The 15316-nt window shown below is 44.2% G+C and overlaps 1 protein-coding gene across 2 annotated transcripts; it reads right to left on the reverse strand.

Annotated features, from left to right (window-relative positions):
* Positions 1–955: 955 nt before the first annotated feature.
* Positions 956–15086, reverse strand: sall1a (spalt-like transcription factor 1a). 2 transcript variants are annotated; one of them, XM_012826974.3, is made up of 3 exons: positions 14177–15086; positions 4163–7605; positions 956–2921 (listed from the first exon to the last, which is right to left on the reverse strand). In XM_012826974.3, exons 1-3 carry the CDS (start codon positions 14247–14249, stop codon positions 2478–2480), a joined length of 3960 nt encoding a protein of 1319 aa, XP_012682428.1. In that variant the 5' UTR covers positions 14250–15086; the 3' UTR covers positions 956–2477. The 2 variants fall into 2 exon arrangements, with proteins under 2 accessions (XP_012682428.1, XP_042563975.1); XM_042708041.1 differs by lacking the exon at positions 14177–15086 and adding an exon at positions 10811–14157.
* Positions 15087–15316: the final 230 nt, after the last annotated feature.

The following is a 15316-nucleotide window of genomic DNA, read 5'->3' on the forward strand; positions in this document are numbered from 1 at the left end:
GTCAAAAGGAAAACAGGCGTGGGGGGCGGGGATCCACCGTCGGTCCTGGGCTCTTTTGCAAGGATCATTTAGCATCGAGATCTTGTAAATATTGGGGAATTTAGCCAGCTATAAAATCCAAAGAGGAGGGGGAGAAAGGGGCGAGGGAGAGAGGATGCTGGGCTCAAATTAACAGATCCTGCATTGCAGGAAGTGCAATGATGTGTTAAATTAAATGCAGCTGGTGAAAAGCAAAAAGGGAAAAATATCACTTCAAATAAGAGAAAAGAAACCAAATACCTCTTATTCGGCCGGAGAAATGTAGCCTATCCCCGACTTTTAAAGCGACAGGTTTGATTTGGTATTTATAAGTTAGATGCAATGGTTGAGGACATTAAGTAGGCTAACTCCTACGTGGTTTCCTTGCATTCAGTCACTTTCAGTGAGCATCCAGATTAAGTGGTCGAAATAACGTAGGGGACAACATTCCCGAATTACAGTTTAAAAATATACCGTTTAATCAAATAACCTCCCCAATGTAATATAGCCCGTAGCCAAATGGTGAGACCATACGTAGAATTTTCTAGATCTTGAGAACTCTTGAGAATTAAAATATTCAATTCCAAATATCTGTTAAATCTTGCATTTAGTACGGCTCAGAAAATACATCCATCAAATGATGTGAAGGGAAAAAACAAGTTACCCTCGGAAGACTGGCAGCTCTGATAAATCCATCTAAATAGACGCTAAAAGACAGAGGATTTCAAACCGATCGATTCTTTAATTAAAGATTCAGAGGCCTGACAGCGGAGGGAATGATGAACTAAGAAATCTGACTTCGGTTGCTTTATGTTTTTTAATGACCATGCTAGCATCCAGCTGGTGTTCCCACTAATTGCATCTACATCCGGATGCAGACTGTTGACACGCCAATGTTGATGCTGCTCAGTGCACAGAAGAGGGGGAGACTTACAGCCTGTTTTAAATACAGTTTTATCTGCAAAAGGCTGGCAGCCTAAAGAATACTCAACTTACAAGCGTTTGTGTCACACCGAAATACACATATAAAGTTATGCAACCAAACAAGCCACCATGTAGTTTGAATTGAGCAAACACTAAAAAAAGACATATTAATGACCAGAAAACGTGAACTTGTGACCATTCAAGTAGCATAAATCATAAATAAATAAATATGAAAAGGAAGAAATGCCACAACCACACACTTGCGTTCTTTTGGAAAACTGATGTATTTGATTATTAGAGTAAAGAATTACAGTATCTTAGATGTTAGTAGGTATTAAAGTGTAGAGAAACTGGACCCATAAAGATCTTTCCAACTTTCCAAGAAAGTGCATGTAACAGTCCAATGGTTTTCAAACCTAATATATATTTATATTTATAAAAACACTATTATTTGTCCCCTGGCCAAGATGGACGTTGTCTTGTGAGCAACATATGTACATTTGTTGTGTGATGGAAATTGTTGTTCCACATCTGATAGTATTTACAGAGCGCATCAACACATTTTGCATTTGATGTCAATGGGGATGCTTAAGTATAGCAGCAACATGGAATCCAGAATCACACCAACAAGGCATTTCATTTTTTTCTGTAGTTCAAAACCAGGATGGAGACCTTTCTTGGAATTCTTCTCTTCACTAACAACTGTCCTGCATTTAGGTTTACAGCCAGTAAGCCAAAAGGTTTAAAGGAACAACAAAAAAAAACTGAACATAGAATAAAAAGCACTATACAGGGAACATTTAAGAACAAAATGTATTAACTCTAAAAGGAAGGACTGAAATGCAGTTACTTTTTCTCTTAAATAAAAGACCAAGAGCAGTTGGTTGTAGGACTACTTGTTAGTCCCTTGCCTGAAGTTTAAATATTTTTTTTTCATGGAGGAAAAGTTAATACACAGCTGGTTGACCATCTAGCACAGATCAGTGTTCATTATTTACAACCACTTTTGTTTTGCTTATTCAAGATCTAATGCATTACATGAACATCAACATTTTTTGTTATATATACTACAGATAGAAAATAATTTAATGCCAAGGTAAAGTATTCTACCCAGATATACTAAGTTCCAAAAGCACATTTTAAGCACTCATACAGGTCCATTCGGGCGAAGAGGAGAGGAAAAAACTAAATAACTGTTAATGCTTCCACTTGGTTTCCGAGCAAGGTTATACTCACTAATAAATAAGCTCCTTTAAAACTATAACAGGTTGTACATTGTACAAAAAAGCAAGTTCTCTTCACACTCATGTTCATAAAGTTTCAATGGCAAGCCAGATCAGTTGTTTAAACTCCTTCCTTTGTTCTCCTTCTGTGCATGTTTGTATATACTCCTGTGTGTGTGTGTGTGTGTGTGTGTGTGTGTGTGTGTGTGTGTGTGTGTGTGTGTGTGTGTGTGTGTACATGTACACACGTGTTTATGTATCTGTGTGTGTATGTGTGTGAATACTTATAAGGATCATGACAAGTCTCATTTTCTAGTTGGTGACAATCTCTTTGTTGTCTTCCATGAATCGTGTGAAGCGGAAGTGAGTCCCGTTCTCCGTGTTGGCCATCTTCTCGAGGCCGGCCAAGGCCGCACCTGAGTCGGTGCTGTGCAGCTTGTCCAGACTGCCGGTCAGGCCTCCCACTGGCGAGCTGCCGCCGTTGCCCACGCTTCCAGACAGGGAGGGCGGCAGGCCGCCGTTCTGGATGACGGAGATCTCGTTGGTTTTCATGGCCAGGCCGTTGGAGAAGGCGGCAGCGTACTGGTTCCAGAAGCTGGCTGGGTCCCCGTTGCCAGCTCGGGGGGCTAAGTCTTTCTGGAAGATATCAGGGAACTTGACCGGGTTGGGCCCGAGGAATGCCATTGGCCCGTCTACAGACAGCCGGCGTCCACGCCTGGCGGGGGCGCTGTTCCACATGTGTGTGCCCATGTGGACCTGCAAATAGAGAGGAGAGGAAGAGAAAGAGGGGGTGGAATTAGCAATGTTTACAAATTTGGCTACAACACTGTACCACAACATACAAGATGATGCAATGGAAAAAAGGGAGAAAGTAATGAAAGTATTTAGTATTAAATAGGCCCATTTTCTGGAAACCTTGAAAGGCTATATGGACCCAAAAATGTGTGATATATCACACTTCTTAGTTTTCATTTAGTGTGTTATTTGTTTTTTGGTTGGATAATTTGAACCGATATGTACAGTTTCATAAGGACAGCTTGTGACCTGGGTAGAACTACAACTGCCCACTGTCCTTACTGTGTGTATTATTCTATCTGACATTTACTGCTGATGTGCCCCTAGCAGAGGAACAAACTGTTCCTTTCTGCATAGAAGAAGCATGAGTGATGTGAATAATTGGGGTAGTCATTATTGGATTAGTTTCTATAAGATGTACCTCAGTTACCATGCAAATCTCTTGGCATGTGACACGGTTATGTTTCTCTCTTGGCAGTAACAGGGTATCCATATGGATATATATCTGCAATGGCTTACCAAAATATTTTAAATGTGTGTACTTGATTAAGTCAACCTATTATACAAATGCCAAATCTTTGCTTTCTTAAATTTGATCTAAACAATCTAAACTTAATTCTAAGCAGTCCTTAGCCTCTTCATTCACAGTGTTTGCCTATGTCATGTCTTTTTCTTTTCACATGAACAAACCAGGCCTCTACAATTACTGATTTATTCAGGGGATGTGAGGCGGCTAGATACAGATTTATATTCCTTCCTGAAATTTAAGCTTCAAATGTGTCGGGTTTCTCATATTCTTCACAGCTGAGTGGATGGGTCACGTATGCCAGCTGAACACATTCTAATCCCAGATGAAGTATGGAGGTGGTTCTTTATAATGAAGGGAACATCATGTTTCTTTCCAGATTAACATGAGAAAATGCATCCTTTGACATAGTTGCGAGTAATAGCCTTAGGTAACTGTAAAACCATTCCAAGTTGCAGTCTAAATATCATGGACTAAGGTTTCCTCCCACTTTGTTCTATTAACTGGGGTGACTCAATTTTTCCGCTTGTGTACCTCTAAGGCTAACAAGATGATTAACATTAATTATGCACCACTTTGTGCCTATTATTACGAAAATTCTGAATAGCAAAGAAAATGTTGATGTGATTATCTAGTTTTTACACAACTTTCGGGGCTCCATGGTAGAGAAATTTACCTTGAGATTTCCTTTGGTGGTAAACGCACGGCCGCAGATGCTGCAGGCGAAAGGCTTCTCTCCAGTGTGAGTCCTCTCGTGGATCTGCAGCGCACTCGAAGAGGAGAACATCTTCCCACAGGTGTTGCAGTAGTGCTGCTTGGGTGTTCTGCGTGGCGGGCCGGAAGGCAGGACCGGGGACGTGGAGGCCGAGGAGGTCACCAGGCTCGAGGGCAGGTCCTTGACTTCGTGGTGAAAGCTCGGCAGGAAGCTGTTGACCTCCGACTTGATCATAGAGGACAGGGAGCTGATGGAAAGAAGCGAGGGACTGGAGCTGGTGGACAAGCTGGTGTTGGAGGGCTCAAACAGCTGAGAGGGCAGGTCCCGCATCTGATGGGTGAGCATGTGTTGCTTCAGGTTCCCCTTGGTGGAGAAGCCCCTGTTGCAGCCTGTGCAAATGAACGGTCTTTCTTTGGTATGGCTTCGGTAGTGAATGTCCAAGGCACTCTGGCAGGCGAACGTCTTGCCACAGATGTCGCACGAGGTGTTCTTGGAAGCGCCCCGGTCACGGAAGGGGAAGAGCATGCCCAGGGCATCTTTCGACGAGTTCATGGACGTCAGGTCGAGGGCTCCGAGGCCGGCAGAGTGTGATTGCATGAGGCTCGCGCTGATCTGCTCCAGGGACATGGCTCTCTGCTGACGCTCGTCCAGGCTGGGGGATTTTCGCAGGTGCAAGTGGGGCATCCCACTGGATGGCGACGGCGCTTGCATGTAAGAGGTAGATTCGGAGACGGCCGGACTTCCCAGACTTTGGCTCTCAATGTCGCCTCCCAGGGACGAGGAATCATTGGTGAGGTGATCACCCTCCATCAAACCGTTCTCGGTGACCTTCATTTTGCCGACATGCAGGTCCTCTGTGGACCCTCGCTGCCTGCCAATGTCCTGGCCCTCGTGCGACATCTGTGGCATCTCGTGGCCCTCTGCATGCTCGTGTGGGTTGGGCGAGTTGCACAGGCTGTCCTGCGATATGTCGGCTGACCTCGGGGTGTCTGGAATGCTGTTGCAGTCCAGGCCATCCTCCATTCCCTCCATTCCCTCCATGTAGTCATCGGACATGTTCTCCAGGTCATCGAAGTTCCTATCATCAAACGAGCCCGCGTCTGACCCCATGGACTCAGAGTAGCTGTCGGGCATCGGGGTGTTGGGGATCTGCCCGCCCATGTGCATGCGGATGTGCTGCTGCAAAACCACAGCATTGGTGAACTTCTTCTGGCATATGGGGCAGGAGTGCTGCACCCTGAGCGGAGGCATGGCGCGGTGGACACTGTAGTGGGTCTTCAGGTTCCCCTTGGTGGTGAACGCCCGGCCGCAGATTTTGCACTTGAAGGGCCTCTCCCCGGTGTGGGTGCGGTAGTGCATTTTGAGCGCGCTCTGGCAGCTCAGAATACGGTGGCAGATGACACACTCGTTAGGATCTGTCACCTTGCGGTCGATGTTCTCCACCAGCTGCTGCAGCTTGGAGGTCTCTGATCCTTGCAGGGGGTCCAGGAGGCCGCCGAACGGAAACTTGGCCTTGAACTGCTCCGACATGAGGGGCATGAGCGGGTTGGTGGCCATGGGAGGGCTGTTGGACATGGTGTACTCTGTGGCGCTCTCTGCAGAAGAGCGGATGCCCATCATCAAGTTCGACGACTGGCTGCTCTCTTCACTCTTTCCATTTGAGGTAGGCAGAGTCGCACTGTCCCCTTCTTCCGACCCGCCGTTGTTGCTTTTAGTAGAGGCCTCTGCTGCGCCCGAGTCGCTCTTAGCTGAACTGAAAGGGCTCATTATGGCGACAGAGTGATTCTCTTCTTTCTTGATGAACGGGGGCAGGCTGGGATTTGTCGGTGGGAGCAACATGCCCACAGAGGAAGTGAGAGTGGAGAGAACAGGTTTGCTATCCAGCCAACTGGTGACAGGTTTCTCAGGAGGCATAGACATGCCGTAGGGAATACCAGTGCTTGTTGGAATATTGTCCAGATGCTCGGGGACAGGATATGGGTTCATCTGAACGTGCGGATACTTGTCTTTGTGACGCTGGAAATGGACCTTCAAGTTGCCACGTGTGGAGAAGCGGTTGCCACAGATGTTGCACTTGTATGGCCTCTCTCCAGTGTGAGATCGCAGGTGGATCTGCAAGGCACTGTCACTCCCGAACACCTTGGCACAAAACCTGCACTTGTGTTTGAAGAATGCCTCCTCCGAGCTGCTCTTGTGCTCAAAGGACGAGACATTGGGAGGCTTGCCTTTCCTCTGTGCCAGCACAGCCAGCGAGTTCAGGTCCTCCACGGTGCTGCCAATGCTGGGCAGGGAGCTAGAAAACATGGGGTTGCCTGGCGGGGGATGAGGTAGAAGTGGGTTTGTAGTGGGGTTTAGTAAGCTACCAATCCCAAAGCCTGGCGCACTTGATTTCGCCAGAGAGGGATTGAGCTGAGCGTGGAGGCTGGTGGCCGCTGGGCGTTTCTCGCCAGGCTGGGCGGTGACTGCCGATGCTCCCATGCTCTGAGACGACTCGCCAGCCCCAGAGGTGCTCTGCGGTAGCTGCGCTGCACTGGCCAGCTGCTTCAGGCTGCTGATGCTGGCAGACTGGCTTGCCAGGCTCTGAGCTAAGCCTGCAGCAGCGGCCAGCTGCTGGGAGAGGTGGGAGCTGAGGGTGGTCAGCGGGTTGGCGGTGGAGCCCGAGGTGGCAGGGGAGGAGGTGGGAGGCACCTGCATCTCGGGGGACTGGGAGGCCAGCAGCAGGATCTGGTGACGGATCTGCTCGATGAGCTGCAGCTGGTGGATCTGTTGCTGCTGCAGAGCCAGGAGCTGCTCCATCAGGGCCGGCACGGCCACCCGCTGGCCCCCGGAGGTGCGGTTCTCCTGGGAAAACTGGGCCACGGCCACTTTGGTGCTCTGCAGGTTCTCGATGATGACGTTGCTGTTGATCATGGAGATGTTGCCCAGCGCGGTCAGTTTGCCCAGCTGAGGTAGAGTGGTGGAGATGGCCGGGTTCCCCACCGCTGAGCCACCATGGCTGCTCCTGCTGCTGCCGCTGCCGCTGCTGCTGCTGTTGATGGGGCTTCCTCCTTCGACGTGGCTTCCTCTGTCGTCATCCCCAGCAGTGATTCCTGACACATCCACTTCCATGGATTCCTCTTTGTTGGGTGTGTTCTGCTCCAAAAGGTCACAGCCCTCTACTTGATCTGTGTTATTAACTGTGTCATTCATCTGCTCGTCAGGATTATGTGGGGGGGAGCCTGGTGAGAAGGTTCCGGAAGGAGAGGCTGGATTCTCATTCACAATCAGAACTAATTGATTCTTAGTGCAATTCTTCTGGTGTTGTTCAAGATCAGATAGTTCAAAGAACTCGGCACAACATCTGCCACAGACGTGGGCATCCGTTTCCTTGCAGGGGGTGTCTTCCAAGGAGGCCTCTGCGTCGCCTGGAGAAAGAAAAGAGAAGGGGGAAAAAACACACACACACAGGAGGGGAGGACAGAGGATTAGAAATGTTTTGCAGCTGAAGAAGCAGCTTTATCTATTCAAATTCTTTTGTTGTTAATCTTGAGTTAATCAGTTTAACACTTATCCCTCTTGATACATTCACAAAAACAACTATCAAAAAAGCAACAGTAAATCCATAACAGACAAAGAAAAGGATTTCAGCACACCGCTATGAGTAACAGGATGAGAAAAAGAAAGAAAGAAAAAAAAAGAAATCAATAACGCCTCTCAACTTTTGCTTAAAAGTGATCTTTGAAGACGTATCTGGGTTTCATCAATCCGTCTTAGGCAATCATCATCTTCAGATAATCCATCAAAACATAAAATACTATGAACTACGGACATTGGACCCTAATGAAATTTCATAGAGAAGCATTGATTTCCAATATTTCATACTCTTCAATGTCTACTTGTCCATTGGGCGCAAATCAACCATTTGAAGGACTTATTAGACTTTCAATTTGCTGTCAACTTTGCTCATTTTCAACCAACTCTAGGCACCTTGGACAGGTTATCCCTGTCACTAAACTAATTTGTATCCAGGGCAAGCTGCAATCAGCGGCTGACAAGAACAACAGAGCCTTCGGCATCCAGAGAGCTCACTGCAGCCACTTGGACATTCACACCACCGAGGCAGGCCGAGCCCAAGCAAAACTACATGGGTCGTCATTACGTCAAAGCATTTTTATCTAAAACTAGAATTTGGCCTCAGTGTTCCCTGAATTCACACTTTTAAACAGTTAAATTATATAAAATGCAAAAATTCAAATATCTTTCGAGTAAAACATCAAGATAATTTAGAAGCAAAACGTATGTTTTACACCCAAGTGATTGTGCTGTAATAAACTAAATAAAAAAAAAATAACGTTTTTCAAAATATTCCCTAATTCAGCAACATATGTAAAACACACTAAAAGCAGTAATGAAGGCTTGTAAAGTCATGATGAAGTATTTAATAAGTTATTGCCACAAAAGAAGCTGCTCTCACCTTACAGAGAATCAGAAATTACTTTGTGCCAGAGGCCAGAAACTAGCAGACAGCAGTTCAAGAGCAAATTAGCTGACCGCCATAAAACACAGATGCAAAAGAAAAAAATAACAACCCACGTTTAAAGAACAAGAGAGAAACAGGTTTTTGTTCTGTTCACTCTCATTTAAGAAATGCAGGAGTTGTTTGAAAAGGGACGAGTCAACCATTGCTCCCCCCCTCCCCTAGGACCAGACTTATTCCCATCCTATACCCCCACCCCCCACCCAACTCTAAGACCCCACCCCACCCTCCCAACACCCCTCCTTATTGTTGCGCAAAAATCTTGCTGTTTAACATACAAGTTGATTTACAAATTGCAATTCTCTATGAATCCCTTTCATTGCAGGCTTCGCCCTCTACATTTTCATCAGCACGAGGATTCATTTGCAAATGAAATCCCGCAGAAGTGCGGCCCAACCCCACTGAGGGACAGGATGGCTTCCCATTGTTCGCCCAGCATGGGAGCGACGGCAGCAGCAGCGGTGACAGCACACAAGCCTGCTCATCTCAGGGCCCCGACTCAAAGCCAGATCCTGTTTAATTCAGGGATTATCTCCCTCAATGTTTCTCCGCGCTAGAACATCAGATAACGCAGAAGTTGCCATGACAGTAAAGCCAGGACTCACACCACCATGCCATGCAAACGGGAAGCTTCAACTTCTGATGAAAACTTTTAATATTAACCCACCCCAGTGTCCCCTAGTGAATTGCTAATGTGAAAAGAGTCCCCCCCCCCCCCCCTCCATTTACAAATGTATCTCAGTTGAGTTGAGATGTGCTGGATGAAATGAAAATTGTTGTGTTGTCCTTCCTTACAATATGTTTTTTAAATAGTATATATTTCTTCATGAGATTTGTTTCAGTTTCTTTTTTAGTTCAGCGTAATCAAAGCTTCATTATTTCTATGTTTCACAAAGCCACAAAACAGTGGATAACTTTAGTCATATTTCACTTGTTTAATTTACAACACATATGGTAATGAATAACTTGTTTATAAACTAAAATAAGTTAGAAATTGACAACACTCACACTTACATAAATGTATGCGAAAACTTCAAAGTACACTGAAATATTTGGTAGCAAAATCATATGGCTAAATTACACCTCAAATTGAAATGGTGGGAAATAACTCTGTCAAAAATGAGAAAGTGAGCGAAAATATCATCATCATCTGAGTAATAATGATGTCGTCACTACGTACTCTTTCAAAAGTTGCACCAATATTCTTTACTGCTAAACAATGTTTTGCAAGCATTTTACCTAAATATAATATGATGGCAGAAATTGCTGAACAAAATCTGCACAAAATACCAACACCTTGAAAGAAAAAAATGTAGAAAAAGAGAGAATGTCAACTTAGGAAAGGACTGAATTAGCTGCATGACCACACATTTGATGTTCTCAGATTTGTGTCTTTCTAATCTAATTAGTTGGCAAATATGTAATAATTCTAAAAAAAACTAAACTGTGATATGACAGACGGAAATGTAGCTCGTCTAAGATCTAAGATCCAAGTCATTAATTTCTTCACATTATTTTACACTTGAGAGAAATTATATTCAGTCATGAATCTAAATTAGTTTGGAACATTTATTCAGAACATTCAATTTACATTTCTATGTAACTGTCTATAATATGTTACAGTGGCTGTTTGCTCACTGTTGGTATTTGATATATCCTGCATGAAACATTATCTGCGCTAAAAAAAGTACCGTCTTACATGTTACATAGCATGTTACATACATAGTCTTTTAAAAGAAGACTTCTGTTATAGTCTTAGAAAAATAAAACACTTGCAAATGTTCCCTTTTTGCAGCAGATGTGTGGATTAACGCTGAGTCGTGAACAGAAATAAAGCACTACTTTTAATGGGAACAGTGCCCTATAGTGTTGGATCATCGCATAATCAACATGCCACAGAGACGCCAGATTACAGGCCCGCAAGAAAACAAGAGCGTACACAGAGGAAGAACAAAATCTCTGTCTCAAAAGAGAGTGATACACAGCAGTTGAACAGGTGAGAAGGAGAGAAGCGAGTGACTGGTGAGAGTGGAAAAAAGGGAAAAAAAGAGAGAGAGCAAGAGAGAGTGAAGAGTTTGCAGTGCCTACGGTACTTTTTGCTCGGCAGGGCCGCTTGCTTGCAAGGCTCCGAGAGACCAGTCACTTCAGAAAGGGAGGTCGAGTTCCTCAGCCCTCACACTCTCCCAACAGACTAAAGACAGAGGAACCCTCCGCTCTCAACACTAGATGGGGTTCCGCTTAGAGCAACCTTCCGAGGCAGGACAGGCTCTCTGCATGCCTGCTTCAGTGACATGCATAGTGCTTAAAGGAGGGGTTGGAGAAGAGGGGGAAAAAACAACAAAAAAAACAAGAGAAACCCGGAAAGAAGCAAAGTCCTTCAGGCTACATCTAGACATCCACTATATAAACATTGGCAAAATGACAAGTAACTGAATCCCTGTTGTTTGCGGGGTACAACAGTGTGAGGGGGACCGCCCTGCCAATCTCTCTCTAGGGGAGCCACTCTAGAGAGGTGAAAGGGGATGGCGGCCACATTGATAACCCCCTCCCCCTTCCTCCTGCAAATAAAGCAAGGGGTTCCTGCTAGGCTGCCTGTGGCGCCGAACGGAGGGGTCAATGACAAGGTAGAGGAGAGTGCACTGGGCCCTGAACTCCTATCACCTCCTCACAGAGGGAGGCTGGCAAAGGTTAAAACAGCTCAACATCGCACCCTCTTGGTGAGGGGTTAGGGGACGGCCTCACTTCCTCCTCGCTGGGGTCCCCCCCCATGTTCCCAACAGGCCTGAAAACCTATGACAAATGTACACCTATCCAATTTAATTTAGCCCTACATGAATACTCATGGGGGGTTTTCCACATGAAAATGTCCAGTGTGTTGGTTCACATGGGCCTACCTTTTTTACTTTAAATTCTATTTTGCTTTAATTTCATCTCAGACATTACATGTTTGTGCAGGGAGTGAAAGAGTACTGTGTGGTGTTTGCAAAGCCTACTTGACAGAAGACTATCTGGCCATTGCTGTCGAAACTATGGCCTTCAGTTTGCTGTCAGCGATGACGAACACTGCCCTCCACGTCTTTATTAAATTTGAGGCATATATTTGGCGAGGTCAAGGGGAGAGGCAATTTGGTGCAAACTGCTACATAGTCACTATGCACACGTTTGTCAATTTAAAATGTTTTGTGGAAGCGTTGTTGTCACAGCGTAAAAAGTCGCTAAAACACACAAACAAACCACCCTGAATTTTAAAAACTATGGAAGCTACGATGTATCAGAGCGCACATGCATGTCTGTGTAACATTGTGCTTTAAACAAACATGTTGCGACTCGGTTTCAACTTGACGAATGTCACAAACCAACATATGTCAGAAAGCATAATCTTCCAGAAATTGCCGTGAAATTAAATGTCTTAAGTTCCAGTATACCAGTACTGACATTGCACAGAATGATGAAATTGTAATCTATTATGATGGACTAAATAAATGCCTTAAATATACCCCACTTGTGTTATGCTGCATTTACAACTTGAAACATATTTATAATGCAATTTAAGATGGGGAGGATGATTGTACAGTAAAATAAATTGTACAATACAAACGTGTTCGTTTTCAATAGTTTAAGGACGTCAAAAAACGACACTTTCAAAGATGGTCGTGTCCCAAGCTTGAGGCTCAGATGATAATAACCAATTAATAATTGCATACTCCACCGACATTTTCAAATTATATTATTGCAATTCAAAAACTACGTTTAAACACGCTAATGTCTCCTTACTATAACCCCTCAGATAAAGTTGATAACGAGCAAGTGTTGTTTATATTGAAGGGGTAGGTGAGACTTACAGTGTATGAAAAAATTACTTTTTTTATGTACAACACAGGCTATTTTGAAAGACAAAACGTTATGTAGCGACAAATAACGACCTTTAACTGTAAACAAACCTATGACTCAGATACACTTGAAGTTTGAGGGCAACGCTGACGTATTCACAGCAAGTTGAAATGATCGTCTGAAGGTTTTTCAAAGGTAGCCTACATGTTTGACTACTTGATGAACTGAAGAGAGAAGTTTGTAGCTTGTTTTAAATTCTCTTCTGCTGTGTTCTTGCGACATTCTGTACGTCAGGCCTAGTTACGTTCGTTATTAGCTTGAAAAGTATAATTTACATCAATACAATTTACACCTTTCAACTTTCAACATTAAGGAAGACACGTCCAATTTTAAAGAAATCTTTTTGATTAAATATATTGAAGCTTATACATACAAAATTATACCTATATATCTATATATACACCCATAAGTATGCCTCCCTATTTCCCCTCTCTCGGAGTGTGTGTTGGTGTGTGTGCGTGTGTATAGGAGGCAACTGCCTAGAAATATTTTGCAAGTTATGAGTTTTGCAAGACGATCTTCCAGACAAGGAAGGCAAGAAATAAACCGTTAAGAAATAAATTCTGGAAATTTCACAACTACAGAAATAATAGTATGCTTTCCAACACTCTGAAAATATTTTAACAGATGATGTAGCGAGGGACACTGTGTGTCACTCTCTGGCAAGCAATGAGTTTCTCGAGTTTCAGTGAGATATTTCACTCGCATTTTAACTTAACGAAACGATTTTTAAAACTCTTTCATAACAAAATAGGGTCACATTTACTTTAATCTAGAATCACCCCTTCACATAAGTTTCATATCGAGTAAAGGCATGACGTTAAGTTTTCGAAAGTACTGTACGGACCTCCGAGAGATAGCCTACTGTCACACACTGCTAAAAAGTAAGAGAGGAAAAAGTTCTGAATGAGCAAGACTGGAATAAAATAGTGTGCAGGCCTACATCTTAAGCAAGCAGTTTACTCGATCAAAGACTTCATTGTTAATAGGGGCAATGGAACGAACTTAACGGTGGGGACAAAGGCAAAAACCCATACGAGAGACTGCTTCACTCCACTATAGTGTTAGGCAACTTTCACCGACCGATCAGTCGTAGACAACTAACTATTCCTGAATGAAATCCACAGTTGATTTGAACACAAGTTATGTAATTTATGGTGAAAGCAAGCACTTGCCGACAACTCTTTTCTATGAAAATTACTGTTACATTTGACTACATCATGACTATGGGAAGCAAAAGGTTTTCCGTGTCAAAATATTTAGTTTACATAGGCACAAATAACCATTTCACCTGTTTTAGTGGTGAATGAGGAATAAATGCTGAAACCTTGGTAAATATGCTATAAACTGCTTGAAATGTGTGACGATGTCTGAGCTCCGAGGCGTTGCTGTAGCTTAACGCTACGGTGTATAAAAGATTGCATAGAAAAGTTGTTAGCAGATTACGATTGCTATATTGTGTCAGTAAACCCCGCAAAAGACAAGAAAACCGGACATCGGGCGTCGAAACCTGGGTTTCGCATGCATGAGGGTAGCTCAGTGAGGTTCGTCGATCTGCACGAACTTACCATTGTGCTCAGATAAGGCCAGATGCGGGTCCGACTGGAAATGCTGCGGCTTCGCTTGTTTCCTTCGCGACATGCTGGCTCAAACATCAGCCAGGAAAGAATAAAAAATCACCAAAAAATCTTCTCAAAATTACGGAAATCGAGCCCATCCAACGCGCATGTGTCCTGTTATGATTATCAATAATGCTTTGCGATTAATCATACAGGGGCTCTTTGAAAGGCGATTGGCACCTCGCCAGCCCCCTATTCAAATGAAGTCTCTTTAATCAATTAGCTCCTGATTTGCTGGGGACTCTTGTCTCTCTCTCAGCTCCCACCCAATGAGTTGATCCGTGTGGAAGAAAGGCTGGATTTTCCAACTCCCTTTAGATACAGTTTAACCCTTCTTAGCAACCAGCTGGTAGCTATGTAAAGCTTATCTTTACTACCGGAATGCCAGTTTTGAGTCCATGTGGAGAGAACCTACTCTACGGATCAAACAGCAATCACAACCGAAAGAGTTTCAATAAAGCACGTTTGACCAGGTGATCAAAATGAAACATCCATTTCCTCACGAAACTGCAACTTCTCGGCATCAGACTTCAGACGTCGCTCCGCAGCGTATCACTCTGACGGACTGGCATTGGGATAGGCTACAGTCGTTGATATTCAGATCTTGTATTATGAGAAAACACTTCTACCTTGTCGTATTTTTCTCAAGGCTACACCGGGAAAAAAATAGTCGAGTAAATGAGATGTGTGCCTAGTGGCACTGTCAGCGTGTCGGAAGTCCACGGTATGTATCGAATATCCAAAATCTGATTCATTTGATTATTGCCGAACTAGGTAACTCGCACGTTTTCATCACGCACCGCATTCCGCGAACAAACAAACTTTAAGGGCCCATGCGAGACTGTGAGAAATCTTGGGGCCGGCCCATCTATGATGCTATTGGTCACTTGTCTATTCTATCACAGACCGACGGAGGTGCTAGCGCTCTCCCTCTCACCCTTCTTCCCTCCCTCCCTCTTTCTCTCCCGCTCTCTCGCGCTGTCGTCAGTGTAAGCAAGTGGCCAAGTACTTCTGCTCTATAATGCATCTATGAAACATTTCTGTACAGACAGTCTGTACGCGTAATATTTTGTCATTACATAAAGCTTT

The sequence above is a fragment of the Clupea harengus genome, chromosome 6 (genome assembly GCF_900700415.2).
Source record: "Clupea harengus chromosome 6, Ch_v2.0.2, whole genome shotgun sequence".
Classification (NCBI taxonomy): Eukaryota; Metazoa; Chordata; class Actinopteri; order Clupeiformes; family Clupeidae; genus Clupea; species Clupea harengus.